Source organism: Kogia breviceps, chromosome 3 (assembly GCF_026419965.1).
Source record: "Kogia breviceps isolate mKogBre1 chromosome 3, mKogBre1 haplotype 1, whole genome shotgun sequence".
Taxonomy (NCBI): domain Eukaryota; kingdom Metazoa; phylum Chordata; class Mammalia; order Artiodactyla; family Physeteridae; genus Kogia; species Kogia breviceps.
Genome location: NC_081312.1, coordinates 161,122,852 through 161,146,995, shown reverse-complemented (window position 1 = coordinate 161,146,995; position 24,144 = coordinate 161,122,852). Strand labels below are relative to the sequence as shown.

General features: G+C 54.0%; 2 protein-coding genes across 3 annotated transcripts in view; one reads left to right on the top strand and one right to left on the bottom strand.

The window, feature by feature from the left end:
- Nucleotides 1-11,436, top strand: part of PITRM1 (pitrilysin metallopeptidase 1) — a 30,840-nt gene extending 19,404 nt beyond the window's left edge. The window contains exons 15-27 of one of the 2 annotated variants that reach the window (XM_059056349.2): nt 2,318-2,434; nt 3,767-3,899; nt 4,632-4,752; nt 4,868-4,944; nt 5,183-5,348; nt 5,644-5,744; nt 7,079-7,199; nt 7,496-7,552; nt 8,032-8,144; nt 9,511-9,636; nt 10,435-10,580; nt 10,817-10,919; nt 11,002-11,436. In XM_059056349.2, coding sequence (XP_058912332.1) covers nt 2,318-2,434; nt 3,767-3,899; nt 4,632-4,752; nt 4,868-4,944; nt 5,183-5,348; nt 5,644-5,744; nt 7,079-7,199; nt 7,496-7,552; nt 8,032-8,144; nt 9,511-9,636; nt 10,435-10,580; nt 10,817-10,919; nt 11,002-11,095 — 1,475 coding nt within the window. In that variant the 3' untranslated portion in view covers nt 11,096-11,436. The remainder of the gene's footprint in view (nt 1-2,317; nt 2,435-3,766; nt 3,900-4,631; nt 4,753-4,867; nt 4,945-5,182; nt 5,349-5,643; nt 5,745-7,078; nt 7,200-7,495; nt 7,553-8,031; nt 8,145-9,510; nt 9,637-10,434; nt 10,581-10,816; nt 10,920-11,001) is intronic. The other variant, XR_010839875.1, reaches the window with a different exon arrangement.
- A 572-nt stretch (nt 11,437-12,008) lies between these two features.
- Nucleotides 12,009-24,144, bottom strand: part of PFKP (phosphofructokinase, platelet) — a 79,870-nt gene continuing 67,734 nt past the window's right edge. Inside the window, exons 17-22 of the mRNA XM_059056919.2 lie at nt 18,591-18,755; nt 17,370-17,431; nt 16,935-17,046; nt 15,844-15,943; nt 12,427-12,529; nt 12,009-12,333 (exon numbers count right to left, since the gene is read on the bottom strand). Coding sequence (XP_058912902.1) covers nt 12,186-12,333; nt 12,427-12,529; nt 15,844-15,943; nt 16,935-17,046; nt 17,370-17,431; nt 18,591-18,755 — 690 coding nt within the window. The 3' untranslated portion in view covers nt 12,009-12,185. The remainder of the gene's footprint in view (nt 12,334-12,426; nt 12,530-15,843; nt 15,944-16,934; nt 17,047-17,369; nt 17,432-18,590; nt 18,756-24,144) is intronic.

Sequence of the window (24,144 nt, the reverse complement as noted above, 5' to 3'; positions counted from 1 at the left end):
GTGGGCCTCTCACTGTTGTGGCCTCTCCCACCGTGGAGCACAGGCTCCAGACGCACAGGCTCAGCGGCCATGGCTCACGGGCCCAGCCGCTCCGTGGCATGTGGGATCTTCCCAGACCGGGGCACAAACCCGTGTCCCCTGCATTGGCAGGCGTCCGGACTCTCAACCACTGCACCACCAGGGAAGCCCGATACTTGTCTTTCTTTGTCTGACTTCACTTAGAATGATAATCCAAGTCCATCCATGTTGCTAAAAATGTCTTCCATAAATTTCACATGCTAATTGTGATTAATATGATTAACTTCCGTTTTGTGAGTGCCAATTGACAAGTTCCATCTTCCTTTTTTTAAGTTTTTTTTAAATTGAGGAATAACTGACATAATGTATTAGTTCCAGATGCACGACATACTGATTTGACATATTTGTATGTTGTGAGATGGTCACCACAATTAGTCTAGTTAACATCCGTCACCACATGCAGAGTTTTTTGTCTTGTGATGAGAACTTTTAAATTTTATCGTCTTAGCAATTTTCAAATCTCCATACACTATTACTGACTTTAGTAACAGTACTGTACACCACCATGCTATTTTCCATAGTAGCTGCACTAATACACATTCCCACGAGCAGTGCACAAGGGTTCCCTTTTCTCCACATCCTCACCAACAGTTGTTATCTCTTGTCTTTTTTATTATAGCCATTCTGACAGGTGTGAGGTGATGTCCCATGTGTTTTGATTTGCATTTCCCTGAGGAGTGATGTTGAGCACCTTTTCCTATAGCTGTTGGCCATCTGTGTGCTTCTTTGGAGAAATGCCTATTTAGGTCCTCAACCCATTTTTTAATTGGATCGTTTGTATTTTGCTATTGAGTTTGTTAAATATTTTGGATATTAGCCCCTTACCACATAATATTTGATTTGAAAGTTTTCTCTCCCGCTGTGTACATGGCCTTTTCATGTTGACAGTTTCCTTTGCTGTCAGAATTTTTTTAGTTTGATGTGGTCCCACCCATCTTCTGCCTGTGCTTATAGCCATTTGTGGCACAGAAGGTAATTCCATGCCTCAGCACAGACCGTGTGTTCCCTGAGTTGTCAGGCGTCTGGCCTGGCCGTGGAGGTGCGTGTGACGGGATGTAGGGCCTGGTTAAAGAGCCTGTTTCTGTCTTCCAGTCCCTTAGGGAGGGACGCAGTGCTAGAGCATTTACCGATATGTCAGGTCAGTAAGTCCTGAGTGTGGACTTCAGTGCAACGGATCAGTGAGTCAGAGTCCAGTCTGGAGATGAACACCAATGAGAAGTGGGAATGGGAGATTAATTTACTGGAAATGTCAAACAGTCTTCCAGTCTGGGGGTCTGTGTGTATCGTGTGCAGGGCTGTGGCTGGGCCGTTGGGAGCCTGTGTCTGGTGGAGGAGAGTGCTCGCAGCCTCTGCTGCCCTGATGCCCGCCCCACACCCCGCGGCCCGAGAGGAGCAGCATCCTGACGGGAGCTGAGCCGCCGGGGCCAGTGGGCGTGTTCTCCAGGACAAGGGCAGGAGGCCCAACGCAGAGGATGAGGAAGCGTCTGAGGGGTGGCGTCGGGGTGCTCTGCTTGACTGCAGGGAGAGGGCCGGAGGGGGGCCTTGAAAGTGCAGGGGGTTCCTCAGCGTGGGGAGCCAGGTCCTTGGGCCTCCATGGGGCACAGGTTGGTGCCCGGGAGCAGCTGCACCGAAGCCCCTCACGGGCCCAGGGACCCAGTGCTGGGGACTCGGGGAGGCGGGCGTGGGGGGTGAGGTGACAGCGGGAGCGCTGACTTTACCCCGTGACATCCCCCAGCTACAGCCTGGGCCCCTCCCCGCGGGCTGCGCAGTCTGTACAAAAGGGACATCTACCCTCTGATCAGGCCCAGAAAGTGTATTTTACCCATTTTTGTGATTTGTGAACTGTATGTGATTACACAAGTATATTGCTGAGGTTTGTGAAAATGACATAAGAATAAACAAGCACAAAAGTTAGTAAGTTTCAATCCACTAGTTCAGTCTCTAGTAGAAAATTTAGGTTGAGGGCAGAGGGGAAACTGCTTGAGCGAACGGCTTCCCCCTTCCTCCAGCAAAAATCATTCTCTTAAATCGCTGAGAATGAGAATTAGGAAGAGAGCTGCCTGCCGAGTTGGTTATTATGCTTGTAAATCTGGTTTCCTGGGAAACCTCTGAACCCCAGTGCTGACGGGCTCCCCACACTTGGCGTGGGAGACGCTGAGTCTTAATATAAGTTAATAAATAGGAGCTGAACCGAGTAAGACCTTCTCAGTATCATCCTGGATGTTCATTCCCCTCTTAGGTTTGGAATTACAGGCTCAGCAAAGCCAACCTCAGGACGCATCATGTCTGCCCGCGTTGAAGGTGTCGGACATCGAGCCCCGCATCCCGTTCACGGAGGTGGAGGTGGCTCTGGCAGGTCAGTGGCGGGTCTTGGTGCCCCGGCTCAGGGTTAGGCTGCGTCTCAGCGTCCACAGGGGGAGAGTCACCAGTGGGTGTCTCCATAGGACGTTCAAGCCCCGTTCCTAGTCCAGCTCAGCGACGGCAGATGTGGACTCGAGGGCCTGCGTGTGGGTCCGACAGGGCCGAGCTGCCCCTGGGGGTGGGGAGGCGTCGGGTTCCGCTGTGTGTGTGTGTTCATGCAGTTCTCAAGGGCACGGGTGTCCTCTGGGCCACTTGCCCACACCCGCTCCTTAGCCCAGCCAGAGTCCAGAGGCCCACAGCACTAGGTGTCGCATCGTGGGGCACGGAGGGGGTGGCAGCCGCTCCTTCCTGGCATCCCCCCACGTCTGCGCCCATCGCTCGCTTCTGCTGGACACAGGAGACATGCCCTGTGGTGCGGACGCGTCTCTCACATGGCCGTGATGTGAGTTTGCTGCTCCTTCCTGAGCAGATCTGACAACAGCCTGACACCTTCACTGGTTCCCGCGTCTAGTTCAGGATTCAGGCTGTGTGCGAGCATCCCTTTGACTTGTGTGACGTGCCTTTTGTTGTCCCGGGGCCCGTCCCGTTTACCACACCTGATGTATTCATTTGCACGTGTAAATGAAGCCTCCTCTCTGGCCCAGGCTTCTGGGAAGCGGGGTTCACATCCCACTGATCATTTAACCCCCTGAGATTTGGTTTGTCAGTGAAGTTCATTGTGTTCAAGGAAGGAATCGGTGAAGTAATTCGTCATCAGTAGATGCCTTACTTCCTCTGCTGGTTCAGGACACTGCGCTCAGGATATAAAAAGTAGAACACACAGTTGTGAGGGACCTGGGGCCACAGAGGCCTGGGGTGTTGAGCGGGATGGGTTCCAGCGTGCTGTGGGTCGTGAGGGTCCTTGGATTTGGGGACAGGATTGTTAGGGGGTGAGTTGCGTTTGGGGTGGGTGAAAGTGAGGTCACCTGTTGTGGGAGTGGCCTGCCAGAGTCCCTGCCAATACCCAGGAGGGTCTGGGTACAGGCGGGGAGGGCGGCTGGACTGCACCTGGACCGTGGGGTGTTCAGAAAACCCCAAGAACGTTCATACTCTGCTCTCGTGTTTCACGAAGCGCAAGGGTTACTTAAGCGTTGAAGACTTTCAGCTTTTGTTGTAATGAAAGTACAAGAAATTTGTCTGAATTATGGCAAACGAAGTGTTATTTTGCTAATATAAAATGTAAATCTCCATCCTTGAAAAGCTTTAGCATTTAAAAAATATTAAATGATGGCTACATGGTTAAAACTTAACTGGTAAAAATTATAAAGAAGTGCCTTTGCTCCTGCAGCTGGGGACACACCCGTCCAGTACTGCACGCAGCCCACCAACGGCGTGATCTACTTCAGAGCCTTCTCGAGTCTGAACACCCTGCCCGAGGAGCTCCGGCCCTATGTGCCCCTCTTCTGCAACGTCCTCACCAAGTAAGGGGCTCCTTCTGGGGTGAAGACACGCATTTATAGAACTCTGCACGTCTTCGCATATTTATTAGTGGATGTTTTCTCTGTGTGTTGTTTCAATTGTATCAGTAATCAATTTTCAGTGAGTCATTTTAATTTTCAAATCCCGTAGTGTTACAAAAAGGTGGATGGTGTATTTGTTGAGAATTTTCCTTATGGTAATCATACTTTCTTACTAAAATACAGTACATTAAAATATTTATAAAGGTAGAGCACAGGGTAGTACAGATATAGCTATAATCTGAACAACTGAGTTCTTTTTAAGATTATGAAGAGATGACTACTTTCATCAAATGTAAGCCTTTAAATATGACGCATGGGCCTGGGGCCAGCCTGGAGGAGGTGACCCTTGTGACCCTTTCCCGAGTTCTCTGCCCTTTTATCAGTATGGCTCCCACCGCCTGCCCTTCCACGGCAGCACAGATTCGGGAAAAACTCAGTCATCACCTTGGCTGGAATTACTTCTTACATTAGGAACAGCGATTAGAATGTTTTCTACAAAAGAAGTTGAAGTGACTTTTTTTTCTTAAGACTTGTTCTTCAGATTTCACCCCCAAGACTACCTGACCAGAGCGGCTGCAGCCTGCAGAGTTTGGGGGGGTGGGCAGAGCAGCTGCTGGGCTGGCAGGCGGTGGTTGGGGGGGCGTGCCGCGTGGGAACCCGGCCCGCCCTGGTGACTCCGCGCTCCCTGCACAGGCTGGGCTGCGGCAGCCTCGACTACAGGGAGCTGGCCCAGCAGGTGGATCTGAAGACGGGGGGCCTGGCTGCCGTCCCCCACGTGCTCCCCGATGACTCGCACCTCGACACCTACGAGCAGGTAGGTAGCCGTTTCCTCAGCACAGGGTGGTGACGGTTGGCTTCTCTGGCGCCGTGTTTTCTTTTAAATTACATAATAATTAATTTCTTACTCTTTTTCTTCTGTTCTGATTTAGGGTGTGCTCTTTTCATCTTTCTGCCTCGATAGAAACCTACCAGACATGATGCATCTGTGGAGTGAAATCTTTAACAAGTAAGTATTTGCAAAGACGTAAATCCCCAGACATACCAGAGACCCGAGTCTGCCGGGTCCTGAGAGCGGAAGCTGCATGCCTTTGTTGGTTGTTGGTTTCTTTCCCCCTGTGACTCCTGTGGACTCATGACATCTCCAGGGACGGTTTACATCATCTAAGAACCTACACTTAGCAGATTTCCCTGCTGTTGAAGGGGGCATGACTGGGTCTCATTTACTACCCTTTCTTTCTCTGCAGCCCCTGCTTTGAGAAGGAGGAACACTTTCGAGTGCTGGTGAAAATGACAGCTCAGGAGCTGTCCAATGGGGTCCCTGACGCGGGCCACCTCTACGCGTCCATCAGGGCGGGCAGGACGCTGGCGCCCGCGGGGGACCTGCAGGAGACCTTCGGGGGGATGGACCAGGTGACACGCTCAGGGGTGACTGGGGCTCCAGGGCTCGTAATACATTGTTCGTGTCTCAGGAAGGCTAACTCAAACTGGCCACGTTTCATGGGGAAAAAGTTTTTTCACTCACCCTCCTCCTTCCAGCCTGCAGCCCCTCCCCCACCCCCAAGCCGAGCAAGTGTGTGTCCCCCGCGAGCACAGGACCTGGCTCCGCCGCCACCTCCCCACCCCGTGTCCCCGTGGGACCCTGTGTCAGGGAAGTCTGGTTCAGGCCAAGGCGCATCTATCTCTACCTGTCGGCTCTCTGGCTTAGGTGAGGCTCATGAAGAGAATTGCAGAGATGACGGACATCCAGCCCATCCTGAGGAAGCTCCCGTGCATCAAGAAGCATCTGTTGAACTGTGATAACTTCAGGTGGGGCTGCAGTTTGTTTCTAAGCAAAGACTCCATCCTCATCCTGTGTCACAAAGTGTAGTTTTAGATGCTTTCTAGAAAACGCTTGGTGGAGGCTACAGAATCGTTCTAGACTCCAGATGTTCTAACCGTGAAAGAGCTGTTTTATACAGAAGTTGAACAAGTGTGCTGGGAGGTGGGGAGGAGGGCAGGCTGCTTTAACCTGGAACCACAGGTGGACTCCCTGCTGCACGAGTCAACGGCGGATGTTCCGTAAATGAGCCTCAGCAAGACCCCACTGAGGTCCTCTTGCCCGAGGCCACGGTGAAAGCGCAGAGGTTCTCGTGAGAGTAATTGTGCACCACGTAATTGTGCCTCTGCACGTGGTTGGCCTTCAGCTCAGGTTGTGACATGAACGAGACTTAGAGGACGACGGCTGTTGAGCTGGCAGCACCCGCCTCACCACCAGCGTCGCTGCCTTAGATGAGCTTGCAGCTCCCTCCGTGGAACACACCCCAGGACCTTGGCCCAGCAGTTCTTGGGAGTCACTAGCAGGCTCTCCCGAACCATCTGGGCAGCAGGAGGTTGGGGGCCTCTGGCCAGCAGAGCCGGTGCCCAGTTGGTTCCTGGGCCACCCATGCACTCATGGCTGGTGTCTCAGGGAACTTAACCATGGGGACCTTCTCTGTTTTCTCCATGAAACAGTCCTTTGCAGATTTAGGGCAAGGAGGGAGAGCATGTTTGCAAAGCATTTGGTCTGGAGCCTAGAACAGTGTTGTTATCATGGAACCTGTTATTTCAACCAAAATAGACTTAGGATTTATGGCCAAAACCAGGAAGGATATAATTTGTCAGTGTACTGTACGTATGATGGTATCTGTGATTCTGTAGAGTTCAGAAGAGCCACAGAGAAATGTTTTTTCGGAGCGTGGCAGTCCTTTGCCTGCTTACACTTTTCTACTTTAATGACCGGGTTCGTTCTGTTCCAGACAATAATTACGTTTTCAGTCCTCTGATACTCTAGCCCTGAAGGCATTGTTGGATATCTAGTCTCTGCACCCTCCTTGTTCTCAGGAGAGCACAGAGTTTAGCAGAACTAGCTGTTTATTGTCTGTAACACACTGAGATAAGGGACAGGCTTTTTTGTACCTGGAAAACGTGGTGAAGGAAGATGGCTGTAGTGTTGCCTTGTTTGACTGCTGTTTTATTCGGTTTTTGTTTTTATGTTTACATGTAAATGTTTTTACACTTTTGAGCATTATTTTGTATGTGATTCATTTTTGTTTTAATTATGTGAAATGTAACATTTTATTTTTCATAGTAATGGTTTTCTGCACCTAGACTTTTTTAAACAGATGTTCCGTGAATGCTACTCCCCAGCAAATGTCTCAGGTGGAGAATTCGGTGGACAACTTCCTCAGGACCCTCAGCCGGAGTAAGAAGGAAAGGAAGCCTGCGCACCCGCACGTGGTGGAGGTGAGGTTGTGTCCCTTGGCCGCCCGCCTGCCTGCGGGGCCAGGAAACCCAGTGAATCTAAACCCTGTAGTTTGGCCTTCGATCCTGTGCTCCCCTGTAGCCACTTGAGCCTTGCAGTGAAGTCTCCTGATTGGAGGACCACTTAGGTTAGGGATGCAGCAGCCTCAGAGCTTGAAGCCTCAAGCAGATGTACCCTGATGCTTGTTGTGAGCTCTGTGCACTTCCTGGAACGTACCTTACCTGCTCACGTGAGCTTGGGCGTTTTCTCATTTCTCTGGGAAACATTTTACTTTCAGAAACCTGCACCTAAGGGGCCTGGCAGGCACTCCCCAGTCACGAGGAAGCTGGTGACGGTGAGTCCCTTCTGCTTAATGCCCTGCCAACTGCGCATCCATGGGCCCTTCCGTCACCAGCTGGGCGTCCGTCGGGTAGGACCGCCAGGTGCTGTCTGTCTGGATGCCTCATGTTCAGTCCACCTATGTTTAAACATCACTGCCACATGGGGGTCACCTCCCCTCCCGTGCGCCCTGCTGCCCCTGAGCTCTGGTGGCTGGCCTGGCTTGTCCTGGGGGAGTGACCAAGCAAGGTCACACACACTGCCCTGGGAATGGCATGGCATGAGACAGTCCCAGGGGAGTCTGGGTTGGGGGTAGGATACTTCATCTCATCTCTGAGGTGAGGTTGTGCGGGACGAGGTCATCAGTGCCTGACTGTTACATGTGGGGACGTGGCTGGTGCCGCCCAGGGCGTCGCAGTGCGGGGGTCTGGGTACTTGGGGGCATCTGCCCAGCTGGCCCCTGGGCCACACGGTAGTGATGGCCTCTGCCCCCAGGACCCCACCTTCAAGCCCTGCCCGATGAAGACGCACTTCCTGCTCCCGTTCCCGGTGAACTACGTAGCTGAGTGCATCAGGACTGCCCCGTACGCGGCCCCAGCCCACGCCAGGTGCAAGGGGGAAGGGTGCTGCTGGGGACGCTTGATGGTGGGTGCGGAGCAGCTCTGGAGCACGGCGCTGCTGCCGGGCTCAAGGGGGAAAGGGTGTCTGTGTGGGAAGTGTCATCACAGCTCATCTTTTCCGTCAGCTTGTTTCCGTGTTTACAGGAATCAAAACACGCTCTGCTTGGCCATCAGGAGTAGGAACGTGTGTTTCTATATTGAATAGAAAGATGTAGGTTCAGAAACAAAAACAAGAGGTACCTACTCCTGGGTGCTGGGATCGTAGGTGTTTTTTCCATTCTTTTGTATTTTATTTTATTTTTAAAAATTTATTTATTTATGGCTGCATTGGGTTTTCATTGCTGCATGCGACTTTTCTCTAGTTGTGGCAAGCGGGGGCTACTCATCCTTGTGGTGCGCAGGCCTCCCCCTGCGGTGGCTTCTCGTTGCGGAGCATGGGCTCCAGTAGTTGTGGCACGTGGGCTCAGTAGTTGTGGCACACGGGCTCATTTGCTCTGTGGCATGTGGGATCTTCCCGGACCAGGACTCAAACCCCATGTCTTCTGCATTGGCAGGCAGATTCTCAACCACTGTGCCACCAGGGAAGCCCATGCGTTTGTATTTTATAATTTCCCTTACATAACAGAAACAACAGAAGTTCCTGAAAAAAGATGCGTGGAGGGTGGACCCCTGTCCCTGTTAGGGATCAGGGCCTGTCTGCATGGGGTCCCCACCCTCTCCCGGAGCCTCGGGTTCGCTCCTCCACTCGCGTCCCCTCTGCCTGTGTCGCCTGCTCTGTTGTAGAAAAGACAAGTCGGGGCGGTGGGTGGGGTGGGGTGTGAGCAGGCAAGGCCCCCGTCGGGTCGGCCTGGCTGCTTTCCTTCTGGAACCACCTCGGCTGTCCTGGGGCAGCAGCTGTCACTGCTCACGATGGATGGAAGTCATGGGGACGTGGGACCCCTGATAGAAGCTCATGCTGTTGGAGTGTTTTCTGAGGGAGGGACGCCTCGTGCGCACATGCGTGAGCGCACAGGCTAACGCGGGGGTTTAAGTAAGTGATGGGCCACACATTCGCCTGCATCATGGAAACCACTCACCGCTAAACGTCCCGTGTGCCGCGGCTGGTCAAGCAGGAGGGACATTGCTGCCCCACCCCCGTCACCCAAGCCTCTGAAAGTTCATCTTCCTCACATTTTTCTCCTAGCTTCTGTTTTAAAATGAAGAAAAGGTCATGATGTGTGTGTCACTTTACTTGGTTCTAATCATGTTCTTACTCAGACACACTTGCCACCGTCTCGGGTTACTCCGTGTTATATATACGTAACTGCCTTGCAAGCCGCGTTCTTTTTAACTCGCATTTTTTTAATCTTTTCAGTCTCAAGATCCTGGCACGCCTGATGACAGCTAAATTCTTGCACACGGAAATTCGAGAAAAAGGCGGTGCTTATGGTGGAGGCGCCAGACTCAGCTACGGCGGGATCTTCACGCTCTACTCATACAGGTGAGTCGGGCCGTCTGGCCCCAGCGTCCTCACACGCGGAGCGAACTTCAGAAAAACACTTGTCCCGTTGTCACTGGGTCGGCATGTAACCCCACCCAGCAAGGTCCTTTCAGCTGCAGGCCTTAGGGACAGTGGGAGGGGATAGAAAATAGCTCTGGGGTTTGGTAACCAGGGTGTGTAAGGAGATGACCTGGAAGCTCTCCGGGGCTGGGCTAGGTCTTCAGGGCCAGACTGTTCTGCCCTTTTACGTCTCTGTTCTGTGGCCCTGCTGCCTCTCTGGCACCTCAGGGATGGAGGGTTTCTCTCTGTCCCCGACTGCTACATGTCCCGTGACATGAGCTGGTGTGATCATGTGGGGGCCGTGGGTCCTGAGGGACATGAAAAACGAGGCGTTTCCCACAAGATGCCCTCAGGACCACATGCACGTGTGAATGAGGGGCCTTGGAGCTCTTTCTGTTCAGGGGAGGACCCCGGAAACTGGCCTCTGAGGTGTGATCATTGCGCCGTCTGGGGGCATCTTATGAGCGTCTTCTGTTCCTTCCGGCCGGTCCCCCAGCTCTCCTGTCCTGGGTCGCAGCGGTGTAGTCTGATCAGGTGGCGAAGTGTGGGTGACAGGCAAGGTCTGCAGGGAGGGTGTCGGGGCTTCTGTGGCCACATGTCAATTTCCAGAGTACTGGGTTGTCTGGACTGTTAAAACAGCATTAACAACCCCCAAAGCACGGAAGAACTGAAGTCGTGCCTGGGTGTTCCCTATACTTTTTCTGCCAAACGTGCGAGTCTGACTCCTTGGGTCTCCAGGGACCCGCATTCCACGGAGACGCTGCAGTCCTTCCTGAAGGCCGTCGACTGGGCCAAGTCTGGGAGGTTCACGCAGCAGGACATCAACGAGGCAAAGCTCTCTGTCTTCGCCGCCGTGGACGCTCCGGTGGCTCCTTCAGACAAAGGTATCTGGCGTATGTAACGTGCCTTGAGCCATGGTGTCAACAGCTGGGACCACCCTCCATGCGGCTCCCCGGGCTCGCGCCCTCCCAGCCTCCACGAGACCGTGCGTCTCAGCCGAGTCGGGAGGAGAGTGCGCTGCGGGTGCGTGATGGGCAGCCGTGTGACCTGTGGTGGAAACAGGCTGTAAAGGGCCAAGGTGGCCACATGCCCCTCCATCCTGTCACTTGTGCTCACTCAGGCCTGGACTGCTTCCTGTATGGCCTCTCGGATGAGGTGAAGCAGGCACACCGCGAGCAGCTCTTTGCTGTCCGCCACGAAGATCTGGTTGACGTGAGCAACAGGTGAGTAGGAGCCAGGTGGTTTAGTGCCCAGACGCTGCGCCCCCCGCTGCTGCCTGAGTGACCCCCACCCGTCCACCTGCAGGTACCTGGGCGCCGGGAGGAGCACACATGGCGTGGCTCTGCTCGGACCAGACAATGCAAGCATCGCCAAGGACCCGTCGTGGATAGTGAGATAGCAGATAACCCTGAGTCCATGGGACTTGGCCCTGCCTTAGGCCTCCTGACAGGGCTCTGTGCTTTTCTGACCTTTAAGTTGTTATTTTTTTTGCAAAACTCTTGATCATATGAATATGTGATCATATATATGTATATATATGATTTTGCCTAAGGTATTGCCTGGCAAGTCAGACGAAAACTCTTCTGTCTGGAAGAAGGCAATAGAGTGATCACGAAGAAATTAATTGAAATCATCATGCAGTAAGTGGCAGAGATGCACAGATTATAGATTTTAAGACTTCCTATTTTACCTATTAATCCTAGAACATGTATTTTAAAAATAAAAGGTGGCTCTGACCCACCTATGCTTTATAGTCATTATTTTAAATCACTTTTTGTTAAAGCAGTTTTTAGGGACTGTATGGAGAAATGCACGAGCAAAGGGACAGAGGTGTCCTGACATCTGCTCTCCACTCACCCTGGTGGCGGGGCCGCAACAAGGCCGCAGGGTGGTGGAGCAGCGGGTGTGGTGGAAGGGCCTGGAGGACGTGGGGCCGGGGAACAGCATCAATTTTGACTCCGGGATCTGACTCCTCTGCCCCATCAGGCTGTCAGACAGAAAGGAAACTGCCGGCCCTGCTTGAAAGGAACTGAATCCCCTCCTCCGCCTCCTCCAGGCGCACAGCAGGGGCAGAGGAGCTCATGTCTAAAGATTCAGGTGCGCATCCACCCCCGCCCCCCCGGGGGATATCACCTTACCTGGCGCCCTGGTCCAGGGCCCTCCCGGTGCACTTGGCGAGTCACCCACGTGCCTGCCAGTCAGAGCGCCACCTCTTTCCTTGCCTATCTATCTCCTGGCTCCCAATTCCCTTGAAAACATGTGCCTGTATCTGCCCACAAAACCCTGAGAACCAAAGAAACCAGGCACTGTGGTTGGCTTTTAGCAAACGTTTAATCCGCAATTTGTGAAGGAGGACACAGAAGACAGCACAGCTGACACACCCCGTGCCAGGGGACGGGGAAGGTGGGCTGCGCTCAGGGTTCACTTACGATGCTCGCATGAAGTGCTCATAAATAACTTAAACGTTACAAAACGGGCAGGTGGGGCGTCTAGATGGTGGCATGCTCCTCAGGGCCGCGGGGCTGCACAGGCTCCAGCTGGCCCGCATCCGACACCTCGAAGCTGGCCTTGTACTTGGCCAGGATCTTCATGAGGGGCCGCAGCTTCAGCCACCACTGCTCCTTGGGGATCCTGTGCCTGCGGGAAGGGGAGGGGTGGCTGAGCAGGGCCTGGGCCCCCCACCCAGCGGGCCTCCCTCCCCCTCCCTCCGACAGGGCCCCGCGCACTTACTCGAAGTCCGTCTCCTCCTTCAGCTTGGCCACGGGCTGGAAGAGCAGGTTTCTTTTGCTTATTCCCAGCACACAGACGGAATCGTCACTTACAAATCTTTTTCCTATAAGACAGAAAAATGTAAGAAAATGAGGGGGTGAAGTCAAGGTATCGGCACAAATAACGTCTGGAGCGAAGGGAGGACGAAGTGCTGCAGGCATTGAAAAGAAAAGAGGGTATTACGAAGATTTTCATGCTGAATTTTCTGAAAATGTAGATAAATTTAGAATTTTGTGGAAGATAAAAGATTCAAGGAACAAACACAGCAGGTCTATAAACACTGAAGAAATTCAGCTGTCAGCTTTCCCTGCACAGAAAGCAGGGCTGGGATGCAGGTAGAAGTTTAGCAAACATCCAAAAATCAAAACAAAACTTGCCTTAAAAATGCTCTCCCCGGGGAACCCCCCCCCCCCCCCCGCCAGCCTCTTAGAAGCTAGAACAAGGCTACACCCCCTACAATGGACAGGGACAGGGCAGATGGGGCCAGCCTGCAGTGAGAAGAGCATGCACAGCTGGGGGTGTTGGGGGCGCATCCCAGGAAGGCGAAGCTAGCAAGTCGGCTGAAGGAAATTCAAGTGACCGTCTCATTTGACGCAAAAGTGTTATCATAGCCTTCAAAACTGAAAAACTACTGAATGAACATCAGAGGTATCCAGTAACTATCAAAGACCCTCAGCAAATAAGTTGCAGAAAGAAAGACTTCAGTTAAATATTAGTAAGAATTCTCAGTCATGAAACATTGAAGGCATTCCTTGTGCCATTAGGGTCAAGAACAAGACAAGAGTTCTGCTGTCACTATGTCAGGATTTCTCTGGAGGGAACACAAACACCCACAAAAAGTATCAAGGAAGAAACCAAAAGGTCGTATACAGATGCCATATGTGTGGATAATAAAAACCAAAAGAAGAAAATTGTATCTACAAATAATTACTAGAATTAAGCATGTGTAGAAAGTTACTGATTGCAAAAATCAGTGTACAAAAATGAGTTGTATTTCTGTACACCAGCTATAAGACTAATACCACTTGCGATAATATATTTTTAAATTACTTTTGGCTGCATTGGGTCTTCATTGCTGCTCGCAGGCTTTCCCTAGTTGCAGTGAGTGGGGGCTACTCTTTGTTGTGGCACGTGGGCTTCTCGTTGCAAAAGCATGGGCTGTAGGCGCGAGGGCTCAGTAGTTGTGGCTCGTGGGCTCTAGAGTGCAGGCTCAGTAGTCGTGGCGCATGGGCTTAGTTGCTCCGCAACATGTGGGAACTTCCGAGACCAGGGATTGAACCCGTGTCCCCTGCATTGGTAGGGGGATTCTTAACCACTGCACCACCAGGGAAGTCCCATACAATAATTTATTTTTTAAATCACTGAGGAATAAACTTACCAAAAGATATGCAAGATCTTTATGTAAAACTGCTTTAATAAGATAAAAGGTCTAAATATATGGAGATTAAATGTTCATGAGTTAGAAGTTCAATACTTTAAAAATGTCAGTTCTTCCTCCAAATGATTATTTAACTGTAACCACCCCCCCCCCCCAAAAAAAAAAAATCCAACAGAATTGATGGACCTTGACACAGAGGGCCAGGAATAGCCAAAACTGGAAGATGGCCCAGGTAGGACTTGCCCTACTAGGTATTAGTAATTGTTCACAAAACTGGAACATTGGCACAGATCGGTAACTGAATGCCAAAACATCAACCTAACAATCCAGAAATAGTGCCTTAAGTTTTTGGATACCTGGTCTATGATGGAGTTTATACTGCAGGGTAGGAAAAAAAAATGGACTTTTCAATGACTGGCACTCAACTGTACACATGGAAAATATTACACCTTAAACTGCATATCAGTTCAAGTGGATTAAATAACTAAACGTAAAAGGTGAATATTTTAGTAACAAAAAGCTCACATTTTTAAGGACAAAGTTAAAAAAATTGGGTACATTAAAATTAAGAGCACTTGGGATTTCCCTGGTGGTCCAGTGGTAGAGAATCTGCCTTCTGATGCAGGGGACAGGGGTTTGATACCTGGTTGGGGAACTAGGTTCCCACACGCCACAGGGCAGCTAAGCCCAGGCACCAAAACTTCCAAGCTTGTGCCACGTGCCGCAAACTACAGAGCCCACACACCCTGGAACCCACGCGTCACAACTAGAGAGAGGAAACCCGCACGCCACAACTAGAGAAGCCCACGTGCCACAACGAAAGATCCCATGTGCCACAGCCAAAAAAATAAAAATAAAATGAATGTTAAAAAAATTAAGAGCACCTCGTTAAAAGATAAACTTGCAGAAAATGACAGGATTTGCCACAAATGGGAGACATGTCTGCAACGTGACTTTGACAATATAAAATATGGACTTTATAAAATATTAAAAATTCCTCTAAAATAATCAAAACATTTTTAAATCCTAAGAAATGATATAGACAAAACAAGAAATCATCAGATAATATGAAGCAATAACAATAAACAAGAATGATCCATAGGCAGGAAGGGCCTGGCGTTTCCCTCATAACCTAGAGGTTTAGCCACTTACAGCCACGGGTGCCTGTCTCAGTCCCACCCAGCATCACAGCAATACTTCAAAGGTGACGGATCCTTTGGGTGTGGCCCAGGGAGGGAGGGGATCGAGCCCCCCCACCCCACAGGTGAGCCTGGGGTGGGTGAGACTGGTATGGAGAACCGGCCCACTCCCGGGTCAGGACAGGACCCAGAGGCCCTGGTAGGGCCGGGTGGCTGGTGGCGGGAGGGCAAGGGTGGGCCACAGCGATGGTCTCAGAAGCCGGCCCTACAGCGGGTCAGGGAAACACACTCTGTGCTTCTCTCACCTAAACCACAAAACCAGAGCCTTTGAAAGTCAAACCCTGAAGGAGAGCCGGAGAATGACATCACCAAATCCCAAGGTTGCTGCCAGTGGGACGGAGTCAAACGTGGAGAGAGGACAGAGGACCCACCAAGGAGGACGCAGTCCAGGCATTCCCCCGTCCTCTGCCATTTTCTCCAAAAAGAGAGGCCATAAGGAGTCAATGAAGAAGCCAAGTATCTTAAGTAAAAGCCAGTTCAGAGGGTCCACGAGGCAAAGAAACACAGCCAGGAAAGCTCCCATCTGGGGTCTTGCTAGTGGAGCCCTCACGAGCTGGCGGTTTTCCATTAAAGGAAGACAGATGTTGCCATGTGATTGGAACGCCTCGCTCGGTAATGAGCATTTTGTTTCATTAGTTACTTTTATTCCTAATGATAACCTGAGTCTTAAGCAGCAGCCACAGAGGTGAGTGAGAGCTGGTTCTGTCCAGTGCAGTCCAAGGCCGGGTGGAAGCCAGGGAGAAACAGGCCCAGAGCACGGCCCCCCCCAGCGCTGTGGCCGCCCCGCTGCCCACTTGGTACCTCTCCCTGCAGACTCCTTCAGCTTCTTGCTGATCCACTGCATGGCTCTGGCGGAAATTTTGGTTCCAAAGTTTCTATCAAATGGAGAAGGCGCTCCACCCTGTTGGTGGTTAGAATTACCTGAATGTTAGTTACACAGCGACACCTTTCTGACCGTTTTTTAAAAATGGAATAGAAATTAAAAATGACTATTTAACAAAATTCACATCACATTTCTGAGAGACTCAAATTTGTAAATATGGGTTTTGGGGGGTTTTGTTGCATATTTCTATCTCCTTGTATATGGCTGGGACCAAACAAACCAAAACAAACCCCGTAACTCCTGCAGCCAACGCCCAGCCCATCAGGCATCTCAGTGCTTCCCCGAAGGAGGAGGCTTTTAATCAACCAACTGGTCAACGAGCATCTTTGTTATTTTAGAATCTTTAGCAGGATTCCTTAACCTTGTTTTGGGGTAGGTTACGGGGGTGGGGAGGGGTGGTCACAGTTCTTTAAGAATCTGATCAACTCTGTGGGCTCGCTTTCACAGAGGCACACACGTGCCCACCAGTCCATCGTGTAGTTTCAGGGGATTTAGTGCATTAATGGGCCCTGAGCTACAAGTTCCTAAGACACAGGACTGAGCGGTGGTGATGGACAGGCCTGCTGTCAGGGGACCGGGTCCCTCCCACGCCCGCCCACCGCCTGCCTTGTCGGCTGGGTGCATTTACATGTGTACCCCAAGATTCTTCACAAATCGCTCCGATTTAATGCAAATCTCAAAGAAGTATCTGTCTGAGATTCCAATTTAAATGGGTAATAAGGCCTGAAACTGAATCAAATACTTAATTTGAATGTCCACTCAACTGGTGTCACTATTTTTATGAAAGTAGATGGTTTTCCTTAAAAAGCCCATCTGCCCAAATATCACAAACAGTGGAAAGGATTCCTGAGGCTGGTGATATCTGGTGTAACAATAACACAGTTCAGATGTTGATTTTAATCATCTTGGAATTTACCCTTGAATACACGTTTTTCCAAAATGGCTAAAATAGGACACCCATCTGAGAAAAGTCACGGGCATCTGGCCACCTCCCTAGCCCACGGCCCACCTGCTGCATGTGACCCAGCACGTTCTTCCTGCAGTCGAACACCCCCTTGCCCTCCTCTGAGTAGAGCTGGTAGATGAAGTCGGTGGTGTAGTTCTCACTGCAGCTCTCGTTCCTGAAACACACGACAGCTCGCTCCCATCCTGCCCGCCGCTGCACACGGCCTTCTCTATCAAGGTCAGCGGCTTAGTTAAAGAAATGACTTGCAGAATCTTAAACAAGAAAACTGACTACACGGCAAAAATGAATTTAAAAAAATTACCGTCCAATTATTTAAATGCCTGTAAGTCTGAACACAAAGCAGCACAGTGACTCCGCTCATTTCTCCAGGATTCAGAGTGAGGTCGTGCAGAGAAGTGGCCACGCGCGGGGGGTTAGGTGAAGCGGGTTCTTTCTAAGCAGCTGGGGCTCAGCTGGGGGCAGCCAGAGGCCCCTTACCTGAGCACGAGTCCCCTCTGGATGGTGGTCTTCATCTTCTCCGTCAGGTGCTCCACGTTGGACTAGGAAAGAGTGTTCCCTTAGGACACTTTTATTAAGTGCCTACTGTGTGCCGGGTACTGTCCGGCCCTGTGACAGTGGCAGCGGGGGAAGTCGGGGCAGCTGCTCCGAGTTCAGCTCGTAGCAGAGAGGACAGCAGATGAGTGACGTATCAGCTAGTGACAAACGCCAGGGAACCTGTAACCCAGCAGCCCACGGCCACGGCAGGGGGAGGAGGGGTGTCACTGAGTCAGTGCCACGCATGGCATCCATGGGAGACGCTTGCCCAGATGAACGGTTTCCCTTGAACACATCAGTGTGTGTATTCCATGTACTCGCCTAGAGCTGATACTTTCCTCCACTGGAAAGTATCCATTTCCATGACAGTGTTTTCTATCTCAGAGGAAAATACCTGTTAACTTGACTTTATACAGAAACTCGTAAAACTGCATACCAAGCATTTTCAGGCCAGGAGAAACCTAGAGACTCAAATCGGTGCACAAATTTTCTAAGGAAGGACTGTTGTGTCTTGAGAAAGGAAATGTGCAAGAAAGGGAGAGAGTGACACAAAAGCAAACATTTTTAGGAAGAAGCACGCTGCAGGTAGTGAGTGTATTTCCTGTCCTGGTTTTAGCTGAAAACACCTACTTTGCTGCGTCCCTGCCTGGTCAAGCCTCCCCGGTGGGCGCCGGGCAGCCCTCATTACGTCCTGCGGTCCCAGCGAACGAGGTGCTCCTCCAGGCAGGGGTGCTGTCCTCCAGCTGCTGCACATTTCGCCCCACTCAGCCCCACAGGGACACCCGAGCTCTGGCAGTGTGTGTACCCCACAGCCTGGACATCCATAGCCATCAGCCGGCAAAGCACCGGGCCCCCTGAACACGTCCGCATCCCTGTGGGTGTGGGGCCTTCACAGGAAGAGCGGTAACTGCTTCGTAGACAAGAGTGTAAGAGACAGAAACTTACAAGCTTGGGTTAGAGCGCAGCAGGTGCCCTGAAATGTGTCTGTTCCTGCTGTTACCCTGTCACCGCAGACAGAGCCCTAGTGCGTCACTGGCGTGAGTGCCGTCAGAACTGGGGGGGGGGGGGGGGGGGGCGGCGGGGGCGGGTGCCTGAACCTGGCGCATCACCAGCGCCTCTGTCGACCCATCGGGCGGCAGCGCCCGGGGCCCTGTGTCCGCGTACCTGCAGGTCCCGGATGTCGAAAGGCTCCTCGAAGATGTAGGCGGCATCGGCGCCGGCAGCCAGCCCCCCCATGTTGGCCAGGTAGCCGCAGTAGCCCCCCATGGTCTCGATGATGAAGACACGGCGCTTGGTCCCGCTAGCTGACTGTTTGATGCGGTCACACGTCTGCACAGAAGGACATGGTCAGGCCACGTGGGACACCACCCCACAGCCCGGCCCTGACCTCGGTCGGTGCGCTGGGGCCCCTTCGCCCTCTTCCCGCGGCCTCGCGGGGCTGCGTTGCCGGGCTTGTCGGGCTCTCGGGCAGCGGGCAAATCCCTTGCTTTATTTTCTCCTGGAAAGCCCCGTGGACGCTTGGATCTGGCTGTCCTCAGTCTATCCCTGGACTACCTCCCGTGGGGCACCGCACCTCAGAGCCAGACGATGGTTCCAGACCTGCCCCCGGAAGACTCGCCAATACACAGATGGCCGTGCCCCCCCCCCCGCCCCCAAGGAAACGCCTGCACTCGGCCCTCGAGGACACAGAAACCCGTCCAGCCGCCGTCCTCTCTCGGGGGAGCCTGCAAGGTCTGGTCTGTCCACCACATACGCTCGTGTCCGCATCTGGCCTCGCTCAGCCCTTCAGGAGCATCACACCAGTGCCCCCCCAGCCCGCCCCAGGGGCCTCTCACGGCCTGCTCGTGGGGGCTGGACTGCGGCCCCCAAAGACACCCAGGGCCTCGAGCCTGGAACCTGAGACTGAGCCCTTATGTGGGAATGAAATCCAGGATGCGTGGTTGCCAGGACTGCAGGTCCCCTCTGCCAGGGGCTCTGGTGACACCTCGAGGCCTCTCTCCACAGGAGCCACCACAGCGCAGGTTTCTGCAACTCAGTAATTCTCTGATTCGGGGGTGGGGTGCCTTCCTCACTAGACTGCGAATCCCATGAAGACAGGAATCGCACAGTCAGCGCTCAGTAAGTGTCTGACAACGAAAGAAAGAAAAGCAGGCAGCATCCTGCCCCATCCATCGACCAGCCACGGGTAACCGTACAGGGTTCCTTAAATCAGTCCGAGCAGCTCTGAGTCCAGAGGGAAATCTTAAATGGGGGGTGGGGGCTTGGGAGACCAGGGGTCACGTTTCGGGGAAAAGAGGTTTGTGCACCAAAGTATAACACCACCAATGTGGAGGCCCTCACTCCAGTGCTTCAGGTTAAACGTGAAGGAGCGTTCTGATGAACAAACACAGGCTCCCTTCCATCATTCCTGACTATACTTTCAATGTGTTTAATGGCTCATCACCCTCCCCAAATAGACTGATTTAATCAAAATTCAGTGCGCGCTTCAGCCGGTGGGCAGCTCTGCGTTCTCCAGGAGCCAAGATAGGAAGAAGAAATCGCATCAACGTGACCCATCTTGTCTTCCCGTACTTAGGCGGGGATGCGGGTTCCCGGCAGTGCAGGGGTCACAGGGGGCGGGAGGGTTTCCACGGGCTCCTTTACGTGGCCTTCGAGCACTTAAACCTCTCTGCCTGGTCTTTGTCTCAGAGGAATTCAGGGCTGGGGGGTGCACAGGCCCCTCCCAGAGCTGCAGGTCACGTGGGTTCCTTTCCTGACCCAGCTTGACAGTCACTGTCACTAACGCAGCGAGCAGCAATGTTAACCGCCTGACGGCAAAGCCCCTCTCCTGCGAGGCGAGTACCTGCGTCCGGGCCCCGACTCGGACGGTGAAGAGGAAGCCACCGCGGGCGCCTGGCAGCTGACACGGCCTGGCGGCTGGGGGCCCCGGGGAGCCAGGCGCTTAAACGCCTGTCAACTCTCTCATTCACCCAGGTTGTGTCTGAGGCTTGAGTTCACTTGATCTAAAAATAGCAAGTCCTCCCGGCAGTGTCTGTGTCTCATCCAATTGCCGAGAGCAGGGCTGGCATGGAAGAGGCCGCAGGACCGCTCGCCCTAGTCCCTGGTGGGTGGTACAGGGCCGGCTGGCTCTGACTTCTGGGCTGAGAGGAGAGCATCCAGGAGGGCCGACGCCCCTGCCCCACCCGGACCTGCCCTGACGCCATGGTCACTGCGGGAACATCCCCTCTCGCCCAGCGCTGGCGCCCTCTGGCGGGGACAGTGAATTCTCCACTGGAGGAAAATCCTCAAGTTATTCAAAGTCCCAGAACTGCTCACATTTTGCCACGTGGGTGTTGTAAACATAAAGCCCAATGTGAAAAGATGAGGTGGCGCTTGGAAGGGTGTTAAGATGGGAAAGAGCCCATGGGCTCGGGCACGAGGACACCTCTGCACCCAGTTACACACCCCCTTGGGGGTTCCCATCAACAAGGCGCAGGCAGCTGGTGAGGCCGGGTGGCGGGTGACACATGCCAGGTAGGGGCGGGAGGGTGACAGTGAATGCGGGCGTCTGGAGGTGCAGACAACGCCCTGCAGAGGAGTGGGGGGGGATGCCCGACCCCCCTCGGCATCCATGGCCGGGGCTACCTGATGGAAGCAGGAGGCTAAGAGCTGGGCCCACGGGGCCCCCATCTTGGGGAGCAGAATGCCCCCGACGTGCCTGTCGGCCTGGACGGCGGAGGTCCGGGTGACGGCCTCCCCACCTTGCAGTCAGAGCCTGCACTGAACCGCTCTTTCCCCGGGGTCTGTGCCCAGCTGAGCACGAGAACCCTCTAGCACAGAGGGCTCTGAACCTCTGCGTGGGTGGGGGGCTCGATGGGGCAGGACACGCCCCAGAGCAGAAGCCGGGTGGGCAGGGCTCAGAGGCGCTGGCCCCGTAGACAGAGAGCGGGTGACACCTGAGCTGCTGGACCCCAACTCGGATGGGGAGGGGAGGGCAGCGCCCTCACAGCACAAGGAAGGGCGTCTCCTCCCCGTGGCCTATAGTCGGCTGGACTCTCACGCCCCTCGGGACCGTCTACACTCCCCCGCCCCAACCTGCTCCATGTCCCGTCTCCTCCAGCGGGCCAAGCGGCCAGGTCGTCACCTGGGGACCTGGCAGCAGCCTCACCACACTGGGAGGTACCTCAGGCCTCTGGTCCAGGGGGTGCAGGAACAGGGATCACGCAGAGCACCCGAGGAACAGCCTATTTTTAGTCGGCACAGGCGGGCTCACCCTCCCCCAGAGACAGAGAAGCTGGGTGGGAAGTGACGCAAATTTGAGCTGACGATAAACTGGGCTCATTTGTCCTGGAAGATCGGATGGGATCTCCCTTCCGTTTCTCCCCGAGGGGGAAAGACAGATCCTACGGGTTCCACCTCATGGACTGTGTTCTTGCAGCAAAGAAACAAACCACGACGGCAAACAAAAAAGCTCTTACCTCCATGACCACGTTCAGGCCGGTGTCACAGCCCAAGCTCAGGTCTGTCCCTGGGACGTTGCTGCTAACGGTAGCGGGCATCACGCAAATGGGGACACAAAACTCAGGGTACCTACTGCGCTCCTTCAACAGCACCAGCGAGCTGTGGAGAGCCTGAAGCAGGGTGGCTATGGGGTCAAGGGAACGTGCATCCATGTGCTCAACGGGGACTCAGCAGTGGGGGATATGGGGTGCAGGAGGGGAGACTCAGAAGGGGGGGCCTGGGGTGTAGGAGGGGGAACCCAGAAGCGGGGAGACATGGAGTACAGGAGGGGAGACTGAGAAGTGGGGGGACCCAGCAGTGGGGAGCCTGGGGTGCAGGAGGGGGACCCAGCAGTGGGAGGACATGGGTTGCAGGAGGGGAGACTCAGAAGTGAGGGGACATGGCATGCAGAAATGGGGACCCAGCCGTGGGGGAAAATGGGGTGCAAAAGGTGGGACTCAGAGTGGGGGGCAGGGGTGTAGGAGAGGGGACACAGCAGTAGGGGGCCTGGGGTGCAAGAGGGGGGACACCGCAGTGGTGGGACAAGGGGTGCAAAAACAGGAACACAGCAGTGGTGGGACATGGAGTGGACGAGGGGAGACTCAAAAGTGAGGAGATATGGATTGCAAGAGGGAATACTCAGAGAAGTGAGGGGACACGGGGTGCAGGAGGGGGGACCCAGCACTGAGGAGACTTGGGTTGCGGGAGGAGAGACTCAGATGCAGGGGGCCTGGGGTGCGAGAGGGGAGACCCAGTAGTGGGCAGACATGAAGTGCAGGAAGGGAGACTCAGAAATGGGGGCCCTGGGGTGCAAGAGTGGTGACTCAGCAGTGGGGGGACATGGAGTTTAGGAGGGGAGATTCAGCAATGGGGGGCCTAAGGTGCATGAAGGGGGATCCAGCAGTGGGGGACACTGAGTGCGGGAGGGGGGACCCAGCAGTGGGGGGACATGGAGTGCAGGAGGGGAGACTCAGAAGTAGGGGGCCTCGTGTGCAAGAGCGGTGACCCAGCAGTAGGGGCACATGGAGTCCAGGAGGGGAGACTCAGAAATGGGGGAGCTAGGGTGCAAGAGTTGGACCCAGCAGTGGGGGAACATGCAGTGCAACAGGGGAGACTCAGAAATAGGGGGCCTAGCGTGCAGGAAGGGGAACCCAGCAGTAGGGGGACATGGGTTGCAGGAGGAGAGACTCAGAAGCAGGGGGCATGAGGTGTGGGAGGGGGCATTCAGCCGTGGGGGACATGGAGTGCAGGAGGATAGACTCAGAAATGGGGAGCCTAGGGTGCAGGTAGGGGGACCGAGCAGTGGGGAGATATGGAGTCCAGGAGGGGATATCCAACAGTGGGGGGACTTGGGTTGCAGGAGGGGAGACTCAGAAATGGGGGGTCTGGGGTTCAAGAGGGGGGACCCTGCAGTAGTAGGACATGGAGTGCAGGAGGTGAGACTCAGAAATGGGGGGCCTGGGGTGCAGGAAGGGGGACCCAACACTGGGGCGACATGGAGTGCAGGAGAGGGCACCCAGCCGTGGGGAGACATGCGTTCCATGAGGGGAGACTCAGAAGTAGGGGTCCGGGGGTGCGGGACGGGCGACCCAGCCGTCGGGGGACATGGAGTGCAGGAGGGGAGACTCAGAAATGGGGGGCTTAGGGTGCAAGAGTGGGGATCCAGCAGTGGGCGGACATGGAGTGCAGCAGGAGAGACTCAAAAATGGGGGGTCTGGGGTGCAGGAAGGGGGACCCAGGAGTGGGGCGACATGGAGTGCAGGAAGGGATTCATAAATGGGGGTCCTGGGGTGCAAGAGGTGTTACCCAGCAGTGGGGGGGACATAGAGTGCAAGAGGGGAGACTCAGAAATGGAGGGCCGAGTGTGCGAGAGGGGGGACCCAGCAGTTGGGTGACATGGGTTGTGAGAGGGGAGACTCAGAAGTAGGGGCCTGGGGATGCGGGAGGGGGACCCAGCCGTATGCAGACATGGAGTGCAGGAGGGGAGACTCAGAACTGAGGATCCTAGGGTGCAAGAGGGGGGACCCAATAGTGGGGGGATATGGAGTGCAGGAGGGGAGATTCAGAAATGGGGGGCCTAGGATGAAGGTGGGCAGAACCAGAAATGGGGGAACAGGGAGTGAAAGAGGGAAGACTCAGAACTGGGGACCCTGGGGCGCAGGAGAGGGGACACAGCAGTTGGGGGCCTGGGGTGCAAAAGGGGGGACACAGCAGTGGTGGGACAAGGGGTTCAGGAACA